General features: G+C 40.3%; 1 protein-coding gene across 5 annotated transcripts in view; it reads right to left on the bottom strand.

The window, feature by feature from the left end:
- SIN3A (SIN3 transcription regulator family member A) overlaps positions 1 to 12972 on the bottom strand; it is a 64596-nt gene that overhangs the window by 1962 nt on the left and 49662 nt on the right. For all 5 annotated transcript variants that reach the window (XM_007197672.3, XM_057542634.1, XM_057542633.1 and 2 more), the window contains 4 exons: positions 11107 to 11280; positions 6451 to 6543; positions 5437 to 5531; positions 1425 to 1632 (listed from right to left, as the gene is read on the bottom strand). In XM_007197672.3, the coding sequence (XP_007197734.1) occupies positions 1425 to 1632; positions 5437 to 5531; positions 6451 to 6543; positions 11107 to 11280 (570 nt within the window). The remainder of the gene's footprint in view (positions 1 to 1424; positions 1633 to 5436; positions 5532 to 6450; positions 6544 to 11106; positions 11281 to 12972) is intronic.

Below are 12972 nucleotides of genomic sequence, written 5' to 3'. Positions count from 1 at the left end.
CTTAACCTCCCTACATCCAAACATTACCACATTCAGACAGTTATATGTCCAATCTTTTTTTTTTTTTTTTGGCTGCACTACACAGCATATGGGATCCTAGTTCCCCGACCAGGGATCGAACCCAAGCCTCTTGCATTGGAAGCGTGGAATCTTAACCCCTGGACCACCAGGGAAGTCCCTCCAATCTAATTATAATTCCTCTACAACCCTGGTAGTCTGGGTAGCCATCACATCTCATATGAATGAAAGCAGTCTTTCGAGTGGTCTCTGCCCTTCCAACTTGGGGCCCTCAACTCACTCTCATCAGTCTATGTCTTTGTCAACGATGTCTCAATGTACCTCAAACAAAATCCAAACCGTGGCCTATGAGACTAAGTAATGTAGCCTCTGCCCACCCTTCCAACTTCATGCATCCCACTTTCCCTATGGCGCAAGCCACGTTGATGTTATTAGTTTCTTGAAAATGCCAAGTCCTTTCCTCCCTCCCAGCCTTGTGCTTGCTTGTTTCCTTTGCCTAAAAAGTACCAACCCCCAACTCTGCACCAGGTTGGATCCTTGTCATTGTTCAGGCCTCAAGCATCACCTCCTTAGAGAGGTCTTCCCCAACAAAAGCAGGGCCCTGCCTGCCAGTTACCCTTGATCACTTCACCTAGTTTCCTTGGCAGTGCACATCATCACACTACCTTATCTGCTCTACCTCATGGTTGTAGTCCCAGGGCCTGGCATAATACCTTGGTACATAACTGCACTAGGACTTTCACAATTCAGGTAGCATGTGAAAACAGGCAGGATTCATACAAGCAATACTACCTGAAATGTAAATGCTAGGAGTAGCTTCACTGGAAGGTGCCACCAGCTGTTATTAACTGAATTGTGTCCCCACAAATTCATATGTTGAAATCCTAGCTTCCACCCTCCAGAATGTGACGTTATTTGGAAATAACGTTGTTGCAGATGTAATTAGTTAAGGTGAGCTCATACTGTCTGTTGTAGGGTGGACCCATAATCCAACATGGCTGGCATTCTTTAAAGGGGGAAATTTGGACACAGACACGCATTTAGGGAGAATGCCATGTAAAAATGAAGGCAGAAATATGCAAGCCAAGCAATGCCAATGATTGCCAGCAAACCACCAGAGGCTAGGAAAGGCAAGGAATAGTTTTTCCCTCACAGTCCTCAGAAGGTTCAAAGCAACTCTGCCAACACTTCAACCTTGGACTTCCAGCCTCTATAACTGTAGGACAATAAATTTCTGTTGTTTAAGCCATGCAGTCTGTGGGACTTTGTTACGGCATCCTTACTCAACAATTCTCAAATCCAAGAGATTTTCACAAAGGGAGAGAAACAACCAGAAGCCTCTGGGGCAGGCCTGGTCCTGGCTGAGGAGGGAGAAGTGTGGAGAAATTCCAGTTACTGGTTCTCACCTGATGAGCTCGGAGCAAGGCGGTCCTCCGATACATGTAGTCCTCTGACTTGATCACATACACCATCTTATAGGAATTCAGCTTGAATCTACACTCCAGCTTATCCAGGCTATCCGCATTCTCCATGGTCTTCTTGCTGTTCCCTTCCTTCCCTTCCTTTTCCTGCTGTTCTCGACCACGCTGACACTTCCGGATCCGCCGCAGATTCCTACAAAGCAGCAAAGCCCTGCAGGATGAGAGCTCCTCCAGGTGCAGGTTCCCATGGCTGCCCCAAAAGCTTTCCTTATTATTTGCCTTCACAGCACTTATCACAATTTTAATTACATACATTTTTAAAAATGTCCAATGGTTTTATTGTTTAAAAAAATTTTTTTTCAACTGCAGAGATACAAAGAATAAAAAGTAGAAATTGCCAACTATCCCCTACCCCAAATCTGGAAATCCCACTTGCCTTGGCAGAGGTAGCCACTGTTAGCAGTTTTCATTTAAAATCTTCTAGGTCTCTCTCAATTTTTCACTTAATGTCATGAAGATTTTTTCATTTCACTACGCATAGATTTGTGTCATTCTCTTTAACTGCTACAGAGGAATGTGTCTTAACTGAACAATTCCTTAGCAGGAATTAATCAAGTTCTTCATCTGAACCACAGAGCACAGAAAATTACTTAAATGTCTATTTTTTTCAATTCTCCCACAGATGGTACATAACTAGTGCTATTCTACACATCTAGGAAAGAAGGTAATTCACATCAGTGGATGCCTTGGCAGGCTTAATTCCCTCCAACACAAGCAGAGAAAGGTTGTCAGCTAGACAATTCTACTGTTTCCTACACTTTGCTATTAAAAACATTGCTTCAGTGAATATCTTTGTGTATATACATTTCCGTAGGACAGCAGTTCTTTGGTCCAAGGACTACTGGGGGCACCCACGATGCTTTTTAGGAAGTTGTAAGATCAAAACTACTGTCATAATAATACTAAAACATTATTTGTCTTTCTTTCTTTCTTAAAAAAAACCCAAAACAGTATTAACATTAGCATGGGCAGTGCAATAATAATAGTGACCACTAAAAAAAAAACAAATTGGCGATGGCACCAAGCTGTCCTTAGATATCTTTGTACTCTTCTCTGGCCACACACTGGCAATTCAAAAAGGAAAGCTGGTCTGACTTAAGAATGTCCTTAATGAAACAGTAACATTTCTTATTATTGATAAATCCCAGACCCTTAGTTCACATCTTTTTAATATACTGGGTGATGAAATGGGAACTAAACATAAAGTACCTTTGTGTGCCAAAGTACCATGGGATTCATGAAGCAAAGCACTTGAGCACTGCTTGAGCTGCAAATGGTTCACCATTTTTACCTGAAAGAATAGCTGACTAGCTAATCTGGGGTATTTGGTAAATATTTTCTCAAAAATGAACAAGGGAGACTGGTACATCAAGGAAAACAACTGAGCACATTTGTTGCCAATGATAAAATTTAAGCTTTCAAGTAAAACTTTGAATTTTGGTAAACTGGTATTGGCCAGCATGAGGTGTGAGAACTTCCCACTACTTAAAGATGTGACTGATGAGGTCAACGGCAATATTAATAAATGTGGTGTTTTTCTTGGGGGAGCTGGGTGGGGGGTGGGAATACGTAAAATGAAGACGTGTCAACATTTGGTAGGTCTGCGTAACTTAGTGAACTAACATTTTCCAAATAACCAACTGCATGAAGTTATAAAACCATGCATGAAAAAAATTCAAAGTACAAGATAAACCAATGGATTTTGACATAACCACATGAAAAGTTCACTGATACTGCAACTAACCTTTAAGAAACTACTACTGGACAGTTCTGCTGTCATATCAAAGAATATCCACAATTATCTTGAAAGGATATGGAAATACTACTTTTCTCAGCTACATTTTTCAGTAAGGCCAGATTTTCTTCACATATTTCGATGAAACAAAATAGTGCAGCAGAATGAATATAGAAGCAGATATGAGAATCCAGCTGTTCTTCTATTAAGCCAGACATGAAACAGATTTACAAAAATGTAAAGCAATGCCACTCTTCACTAATTTGTTTTGAAGTAGCTTTTCATTAAAATATTACTTATGATAACACAGAATGCATTTAGCATTGTTTTTAATGAATTCATAAACATAGTAAACATTTTTCAGTTTTAATTTCTAATGTGGTAAATATTACTAGATATAATCCACATAAACAAAAGTTTTTTGGTGTATTCAATCTCTAAGACTGTAAGGGGTCTCAAAGACAAAAAGACTGAGAAAGAACCTCAGCTGTTAACAGCTGTACAGCAAATTATTAAAAATGAAAGTTCCAGGCAGGGTAAAGGTCCTATACATTTTAACTGCCCTGATCTTGGAATGATTGTATCAGTATTTCCCCCACAGTATATCAAAGTGCCTCCCCTCTTCCCCACACCCTCCATAACACAGATTACAAATCTTTTTAAGAATTTTGCCAATCTGGTGAGAAATATACAATGTTATGTTTATTTGTACTGTTCCATAAGCATGGAGGGACTTCCCTGGTGGCGCAGTGGTTAAGAATCCGCCTGCCAATGCAGGGGACACAGGTTCGAGCCCTGGCCCGGGAAGATCCCACATGCTGCAGAGCAGCTAAGCCCGTGCGCCACAACTACTGAGCCTGCGCTCCAGAGCCCGCAAGCCACAACTACTGAGCCTGCGTGCCACAACTACTGAATGAAGCCCACGTGCCTAGAGCCCGTGCTCCACAACAAGAGAAGCCACTGCAATAAGAAGCCCACGCACCACAACGAAGAGCAGCCCCCGCTCGCCGCAACTAGAGAAAGCCCGTGCGTAGCAACAAAGACCCAACGCAGCCAAAAATAAATAAATAAAATAAATTTTTTAAAAAAAAGCATGGAGACTATAAACCTGTTTTGTTGAGAAAGGGGCCTGGCACAGAGCAGCTGCTTGAAGTCTGTTAAATGACTCACTGAATGGAAGAAGCTGGCAGGGCCCTTCTGTTCACACCCCTTTCCATGTTCCAGTTAGGACTAAGTCTAATAATACTGGGATAATACCTTTCTGGGAATGTAAGACATGAGATTTCAATTCGCAAAATTTGGGGAAGGAAGAAAGCCAATCTACTACAGCAAAACCTATTTTCTACTTCTGAAACTCTGTTTTCATCCTCAGATAGAGGTCCAGCATACAATTTGCCCATATATGGGGAGGAAATTTTTAAAATTCCGTGAAGAGAGTTAACATAGCAGGCCTAAGACTGCTATCCTTTGAAAACCCTGCTTACAAGGTTGTCCCTTGGCTGGGTTCTAGGATCTTGGATTTTGGGAGAGTTTCCCCCATTCCCTGAATGATAAGAGTGCCTCACTGTACCTAAACTGCTTGTACAAAATAAATGGTTTATGCTGAAAACCTGCTTTCCTTCTGGAAGTCTGGAATTTTGGTACAAGCTAGGCAGAGGGTGCCTGCAGGACTAGCACCCAATAAAACCCCCAGGACCAAGTCTCCAATGAGCTTCTCTGGTAGGCAGCATCTCAAACATATTGTCATAGTTTGCTGCTGGAGGAATGAAGAGTGTCCTTGTGCCTCCAGTGGAAGTCACAGACCCTTAGAAGCTTGCGCCTGGCGTCCTCTGATTTTGTCACAGGCACCTTCTCCCTTTGCTGATGTAGCTTTGTATCCTTTCGCTACAGTAAACCATCACTGTGGGTATGCCTACATGCTGAGTCCTTGAGTCCTCCAAGAGAATCATCAAACCTTGGAGACTCTGACACACATTCCTAAAGGGAAGTTACTACTGACTCCTAAAACTCTTACCTCCCTGATGCTTTGGCACATGCTCCAGGTAAGCTCATGGTGTAAAAACCATACAAACCCTGAATTAGCATCCTCAGTAGACAGAACAACAGAATAAGTGAAAACCAAGAAACTGAAAGTCATCTAACTCCTCGTTCCTGGACTGTGCGTAAGTGTTATGCTGCCGATACAGGACTTGGTTCACTCACCGTGGGAGAAATACTGGTTTCCGTGCCAGATGCTCACGAAGCTCAGGAGAGGTAGTATCAGAATTCATGTATCGCTCCACATAGTCTGACCAGCGCTGGGATTGTAAACACAAAATGGGGGTGGGGGAGAGAGCACAAAAACTGAACTCCAACCTCATCAGGTTGTCTAGCAAATTCTATGACTAAAATGTCTGAAATACTTAAATTCAAGATCAAAAAAATCTCTTTCCATAATGACATGCTTGTTACTTGGTATTAAAACACAGCTTAAAAAAATCTGTGAGAATACAAAACCTAAAGTTTCTCTGAGATACTTAACAGTTACCAGAAGTCATAAATGGTTAGAAGCTGGCTCACTGACAAGTTTTATTTCCCTACAGAGGGTTTTGTTAAAGAACAAAGTGTATAGTGACAAATGTTTGAAAATCAGAATCTTTCACATCAAAATCTAAATTTCTGGCATCTCTTTTAAAAAAAATTTAAGATTTGGCAACCATGAGCCAATATTCCCATAAAACAACAGTCTCCACCCCTCCATATGCCCTCAGCATCATACATACATGTGGCTTGCATTTCTCATTAATATTACCTGCTAGACCCAGCTATGATAACCAACTCACTCTGTCTACCCCGTGGGGTTGAGAACTCCTGGCTCCATCTATCCCAATAAAAAGTAAACATGACACAAAGGGTCAAGATGATACTGGGCAGATGGCACCTAATTTGTTGTTTCTTGTGCTTTAGGAGAAAAACAAGAAAGCTGCCAACCATGAGATTTCCTCAGAGGAGAGGGATTTCCTGAAAGCTAGATGAGACTGCCATCAATCCTAAATATCTTACCACCAGGCAGTCCTTCTCTTCAGCTGAAGACATGGCTGAAATGACCTGTACTTAAGCATCAGGTCCTGACCCTTAAACAAGCTAACGCTGGCTGGGCTTCTAGAAGACACTCACTGGGCAGACTCTCAGAACAAGACATACCCTCCCCAGTTTCTCCAGTATACTCATCCATACCTCTGCTTCTACAGGGTCATCCGAGTTCTCCTCTTCCGTGTCCAAAAGCTCGATGGTCAACTGAACCTGGCCTTGGCTCTGAATGAACATAAGCTGCAAATAAGAAACCTGAATGTAAACAAAAGACCATCTCCAAAGCTCTAACTAGATTCTCAAGGGTTGAGAGGTGGGGAGGCAATAAAGTTATAAAAAAACTTTTGCTCCAATTTAAGAGATGAGGAAGATAACTCAAAAGCTTAGCAGGTGATAAAAAGGCAAAGGTCCCATCTTGCTACCAGCAAAACGAAATGTTACAGCAAGAAGCACCATTTCATGTTTCTTACTTCTTGAATTAGCTAAAACAGTAATCAATATCAGAAAGAGTGCTCAAAAGTCAGAACCATAAAATGTCAATGCCATTTCACTTGATAATCCCATTTATGGGACTTGATACAAAGATGTAAACAAGTCTACAGTGTTTAAAAAAAAAAAGGAAACTTCTCATACCAAAGTGAAATGGAAAACATCAAACAGAAAACAGCAATCACATTTCCACCACAATAAAGACTACCCAAGAAATCACACATACCATGAGGTAAGGAACACAAAGCATCAACATAAGAAGTGATCTGTTGCAATGGTACCAATCATATTTGAAATTGAGTTCTGCTAATACTATTTGTGTGATTTTTTTAAAAATTCATATTTAAAAGCAGTACACTGAGAGAGGCAAAACCAAGTCACATTTTGCACAAAAGAAGTATCAAATGGTGATGACACACAGATCTCTCTTTTTGGAATCCCAGGATTCTCAATGCCCTTATCCTAAGGGCTCGCTGCAGACCAGATCACTATTGGAATCACATGGTGAAGATCAGCGATTAGAAGAAAGCTTGAGAATCATTTATTTCAACACTCTTCATTTTACATAGGGAAAAACCTAAAATTCAGAAAGTTCTGATTTCTCAAGGCCACACAGCTAGTCAGTAAGCAAACAGGACCAGAAACCAGTTCTGGTTCACAGTTCTTCTGGAGAAGCTTTAAAAATTCCTATTTGCTAGTAAAATTTAAAAAGTAACAAGAACATAACACACACACATACAAACATAGTTACTTCCAAAACAGATTTGAAAAAAACTGCTCCTAGGAGTTTGCTAAACCCCCCTGGATTTAGGATGAATGACCTAGAGTGTCGAGATTTGTCCCACTGCTGTAAAGAAACCACTCTTCAAAGTAATATTGAGAAGACAGTCTCCTCTACATGCCTAAAACTGAGCTCAATTTCATCCCAGCAGGCTCCTCGCCTGTCTGACACCTGTCTTGTTAGGTCCTTTACCATGTGTTCACCCCAACTCTCTGACCTCTGCAACCACTCTCCAAGTCTTGACTAGCTTTATTATTAGACTGCCCACATCCATCACCCAAATTTGGTAACTGCCTCCAGTTGTAAACATGACTCTGATTCCTCCCCTCCTCCTTACTCAGCGTTACTAATCTTCCTGAAAGCTCAAATCCAGTGGAATATTTAGTCCTTAAAAATGCTTCGCTGTTCGCCAACCACAACAAAATTCATACCTTTTCCTTAGTATGGCTGTGAAGATCCTCTACCATTTGGACACCCCCACCTCCTCTCCATGGCTCCTCTGCCAATCTCCTAGGCTTCATTCAACTAACACATAGTCACTGAATGTTTGCTATTTATTAGGCAGAGGCACACGCAGAAGAGAACATGGTTTCTAGCTTGGAGAAGCTCAATTTAGTGAAGGAAAAGGGATACAAATAGCTGTATTTACATTACAACAAAATAACTACAAAGGTACTATTCTAGAAACATGCGCAATATGTTATTCCCCCTCAGTGAGATGAGAAAGATTTCACTTCACTGAAGTGACACTCAGCTGAGCACTGAAGGACAGGACATAGGGGAAGACCAATTGATTTCAGAGAAATCATGACAAAGAAAATCATATTTGAAAAAGTACATAAAAAGAACTACAACCCCTCTCCCCCGCAAAAGGTGAAGGATACGAGTAGGCCATACACAGAAGAGAAAAATAGGAAACAGTAGCAAACAGGGAAATGTGAATTAAAATATTTTTCTAATCATCTAATTGCCAAAAATAAGTTTGATAATACTAAGTGTTGACTAAGAATGGGGAAATAAATGCGCTTATCAAAGTGCACACTGGTATAGCCAGTCACTTTGGAGAGCGAAATGGGAATATCCATTAAAGTTTAAATTTTAAAATATGCATACCATTTAACCCAGTAATTTCATTTCTCTGCCTCTACCCTAAACAAACACTACCACATGCACGCAAGCATACAAATACAACAAAATGCAGTTCAATGAAGCACTATTTGAGATAGTAAAAAATGGAAATAGTTTAAAACGTTTACCCATAAGGCAATGATTTTTTAAAAAACTATGGTACAGGGAATTCCCCGGCAGTCCAGTGGTTAAGGACTTGGCGCTTTCACTGCTGGGGGCTGGGTTCCATCCCTGGTGGGGGAACTAATATCCCACAGGCCATGTGGCATAGCCAAAAAAACCCCCAAAAACAAACAAAAAAAACCCCCAAAAACTATGGTACATTCATACTATTATGTATGACACAGCAGTTGAAAAAATGAGCTGGATCTATATAAACCAAAATAGAGCAAATTCTAAGACATATTAAGTTAAAAAAAAAAAAAAAGCAAGATGTAAAATACGCTATCTAATCCAATCTAAATCTAATCATTTATTTCTACATAAACATATGTTGATATATGCAAATGCACAGAAAAGGGTCTGAATGGATATACAGAGAGCTAAACATGCCTGATTTTTAAAAAACACTGTAGAATATGCACAGAAAAAAAATGAAGGGAGAGGAGGCGGGAGGTGGGACTGGGCAGGGGATATGAAGGGCTGCTTATCCTTAGCTTAATGCTAATACTATGGATTTTTTTTCTCTATGTAAACATTTTAAAGAAAAAGGTCACTGTGATGACACAATTTTCCTGGTTACCAAGCCTTCTATTCCTGCTATTCCCTCTGCTATTCTGACAACTATTCTTATCTACAGGATGAGTCTACCCATTCCTTCATAGGCCCTCACCACACAATTTAATACACTGTTAACTCATTGTAGGTGGGGGTGATAATTCCGTCCACCATGAAAGTAAACACCCACTAAACTCATAATAAACATTTATAGATTTAAAACTCTAAAAGGGGGGCTTCCCTGGTGGCGCAGTGGTTGAGAGTCTGCCTGCCAATGCAGGGGACATGGGTTCGAGCCCTGGTCTGGGAGGATCCCACATGCCACGGAGCAACTTGGCCCGTGAGCCACAACTACTGAGCCTGCGCGTCGGGAGCCTGTGCTCCACAACAAGCGAGGCCACTATAGTGAGAGGCCCGCGCACCGCAATGAAGAGTGGCCCCCATTCGCCGCAACTAGAGAAAGCCCTCGCACAGAAACGAAGACCCAACACAGCTAAAAATAATAAATAAATAAAAATTAAAAAATAAAAACAAAAACAAACAAAAAAAAACTCTGAAAGGCTTAGGAAATCTCTTCTGTAGTGGGAAAGTCCTCGGACAGTAGAACATTAGATCTGTGACTGAACTAGAAAACTCGTTTCCAGGTCTTTGATTCTAAATTAAGCCAACAGTACAGGTGATAGATCAGAAACTAAAGAAACAGCTGAAAGTAGAAGCAGACAACTAAGTGAACAATTTGAGGGTCAGATCATTAAAGTACATGGACCATGCCCACCAAGGTCAAACTTTTATTTAGCTTAGCTCTCTCTGCTAGGCCAACTACAAACCTTATTCTGGGCCACCTAAACCTGTCCTTACATTAATACATACAGGCTTTGTTCAACTATACACGTTTATTACATAGATGCAATCATAACACACATAATTTTGTGTCCTTTATTTGTTTCAGTATTTTTATCATTTATAAGTAACTTTTAAGAGCTGCAAAATATGCCATCCAGCATTCACACAATAGGCTGCCATTAACCATTCCCGTAAAGGGTGGGACACCTAGACTGTTTCCAGTTATTGGCTTTTCTAATTAGCTATTATAATGGCGGAAAACCGGAAACAACCTAAATGTCCAACTAGACAGGCATAATTTTCTATAAAATTAAATATCAAATAGTCATAAGAAGATACTGAAGACCCAGAGGTGTTGCTAATTGAGCGAAATAAGTTCCAGAACATTTTGCCCAGTATAATCTTTTTCAGAATATATACAAGTATAGAAAAGTTTAGAAATGCCATCAATGATTATTTCTGGGAAGAACTGTAGGTGACTAGTTTTCTTTTCTCTGCATTTCCTATCTTTTCTACAACGATCATGGATTACACTTTTAAACAATAATATTTACAAAGCATTTAATACCCAAAAAAATGTTCAGAGAAGCAGCAGAATACAAAATTATAAAAATCATATGTAAGAGTTAATTTTTTTAAAAGGCAAGAAACAGACTACCCACAAGAGACTTTACTTTTCCATGTTTTTTGCAATTCTTCCAGTGAGTTCACAGGCTCTCCAAGGCAGTCTAGGAGTGGAATCACTGGGTCAAAGTACCCTGGTATGGCTTTGACTTCTGGTGGAGAGAGCTCCAACAGCTCACACTGTCGTCAGCATGGTCCCTGACTACCTGAGTACCTCTCACCTTAAAGCAATTCTCATCTGACATGAGCTGCTCAGCCTTCCTCTGATATGTTGACTCCAGGAGGCTCCTTGAGGTCTGCGTGTTCAGCTGGCCTCCAGTGGCCCCATTATTGTTTTCTGCCAGGTACAGGTCAGTCACTTGTACACAGATCTCATCACTCACGATGTGCTGCAGCTGGAATCAAGCAAAGGCAAGTCGTCAGGGAACCAAAAATATAGTTCTCCCTGTCATACACTCAGCCTTCCTTTGGTGGTTCCAATCACTCAGCTCAAAAAGGTTTTTCTGGTTGATAATTCTAGAACATTAATCATACAAAACCACTATCTTATTTTCTTGGAGAATAACCAAGCCAAAATTTTCAACCATATCTCTGGTCCATGAATAAAATGTTCATATATATTTAAAAGCAAAACCGTAAGCAACTCAGGTTAATGTGCTGCTTATTTAAAGTTCTAAGGAAGTTAAAAAAATTTTTTTTACATGAAAGAAAATGTCCGTGGCTTCCTAATTTTATGGCACTTCTTTACCACTTACAATTTCCTTTCACACGTATTCTCAGTTGATCCACACAACTACCCGGGGAAGCAGGCTGGAGAAGGGTGCCCTATTATATTGATATATGAGACAAATTTACATGTTAGATAAGAAAACTCTTGTGTGCTAAGGCGAGGAGAGGGACTTTGAAGAACCATGAAAGCAAGATTCATGTCTACATTCACAGCCCTAGTACAAAGTCTGAAACTCAATAGGCATCGAGGAAGTTGTTACTGAATTAATCTGTCATGGGTGCTCAGCTGAAGGAGGTGAGTTGGGACTAATATTCTTTCTAACACACCCCCTATTTTTCCACATCTGATAATAAAAGTATAGTATTTAAAATTGTAGGTAAATTACCTCATTTTCAACACAGGTCAATCACGACTGACTACTGGTAACTTCTGCAGCTATCTTATTAAACTATCTGATGACTAGAAAGTTGAATCTTTCAGAGATTCTGTTCTCATAGGTCATGACGATGTATCTACTGTGAAATAAAAATTCTCTCAAATGAAACTTTACCCATTAAAATGCCAGAGAATGTGAAAAACAGATACAAGAAAGCAAAATGTTAATTGCAGTATCAATTTGTCTATTTTACTTTAAAATTCTCATAACCACTAAGCCATTCTATTTTTAGGAAGATACACTCTTTTTGAAGTGCTAGCAACTATGACAACTACTTATTTTTAACATTTAAAAAACTCTTAAATGACAAGTATGTGTATTTGTAGATAAATGGACAAGGTGCAAGGTCAGAAGAGTGAGTGACCTGATGGTGGCAGAAAGGCCAGCAACTGGAGATGGTTAAATTACAATTAGTCTATACAACGGCTTTTAATGTGACCATTAAAATAATGCTTATGATAACTTGATAATACGGGGGAAAGCTTAAAATACAGTGTTTAAGAGAGAAAAAAAGCAATGCATGTCCAAAGCATGGTCTCTATCATGTAGATACTTCTTCTTTATACCTTCCTGTAAAAGGAGACCATGTCACCGACTTCCTATCCACACCCTCTTCTTGGATATCTGGCCCCTTCTAGTCTTTGGAAAGGGCAGCATTATAAATCCAGGGACAACTAGGCAACTCTCAACCCCACGCTAGGCTGGTCAGATTCTCTCTCCTGCTAAATTGAAATGACACAATGAGTGTGTCTGGTAGACTTTTTACAGAGGAGCACCTGGATGGAAAGGTTGGTAATGCCAGGGCCAGAGGCACTGCCATGGCAAGTGAAAGCCTCAGGTGCTGGAGAAGCCTTGAGTACGTGCTGAGTGTTCATCTGAAGAGAGAAGCATGAGGATGGGGGAGATGTCCAGAAAGGAGGC

Source organism: Balaenoptera acutorostrata, chromosome 3 (genome assembly GCF_949987535.1).
Source record: "Balaenoptera acutorostrata chromosome 3, mBalAcu1.1, whole genome shotgun sequence".
Classification (NCBI taxonomy): domain Eukaryota; kingdom Metazoa; phylum Chordata; class Mammalia; order Artiodactyla; family Balaenopteridae; genus Balaenoptera; species Balaenoptera acutorostrata.
The sequence above is the reverse complement of the archived record's forward strand: the minus strand, read 5'-3'. Positions and strand labels throughout refer to the sequence as shown.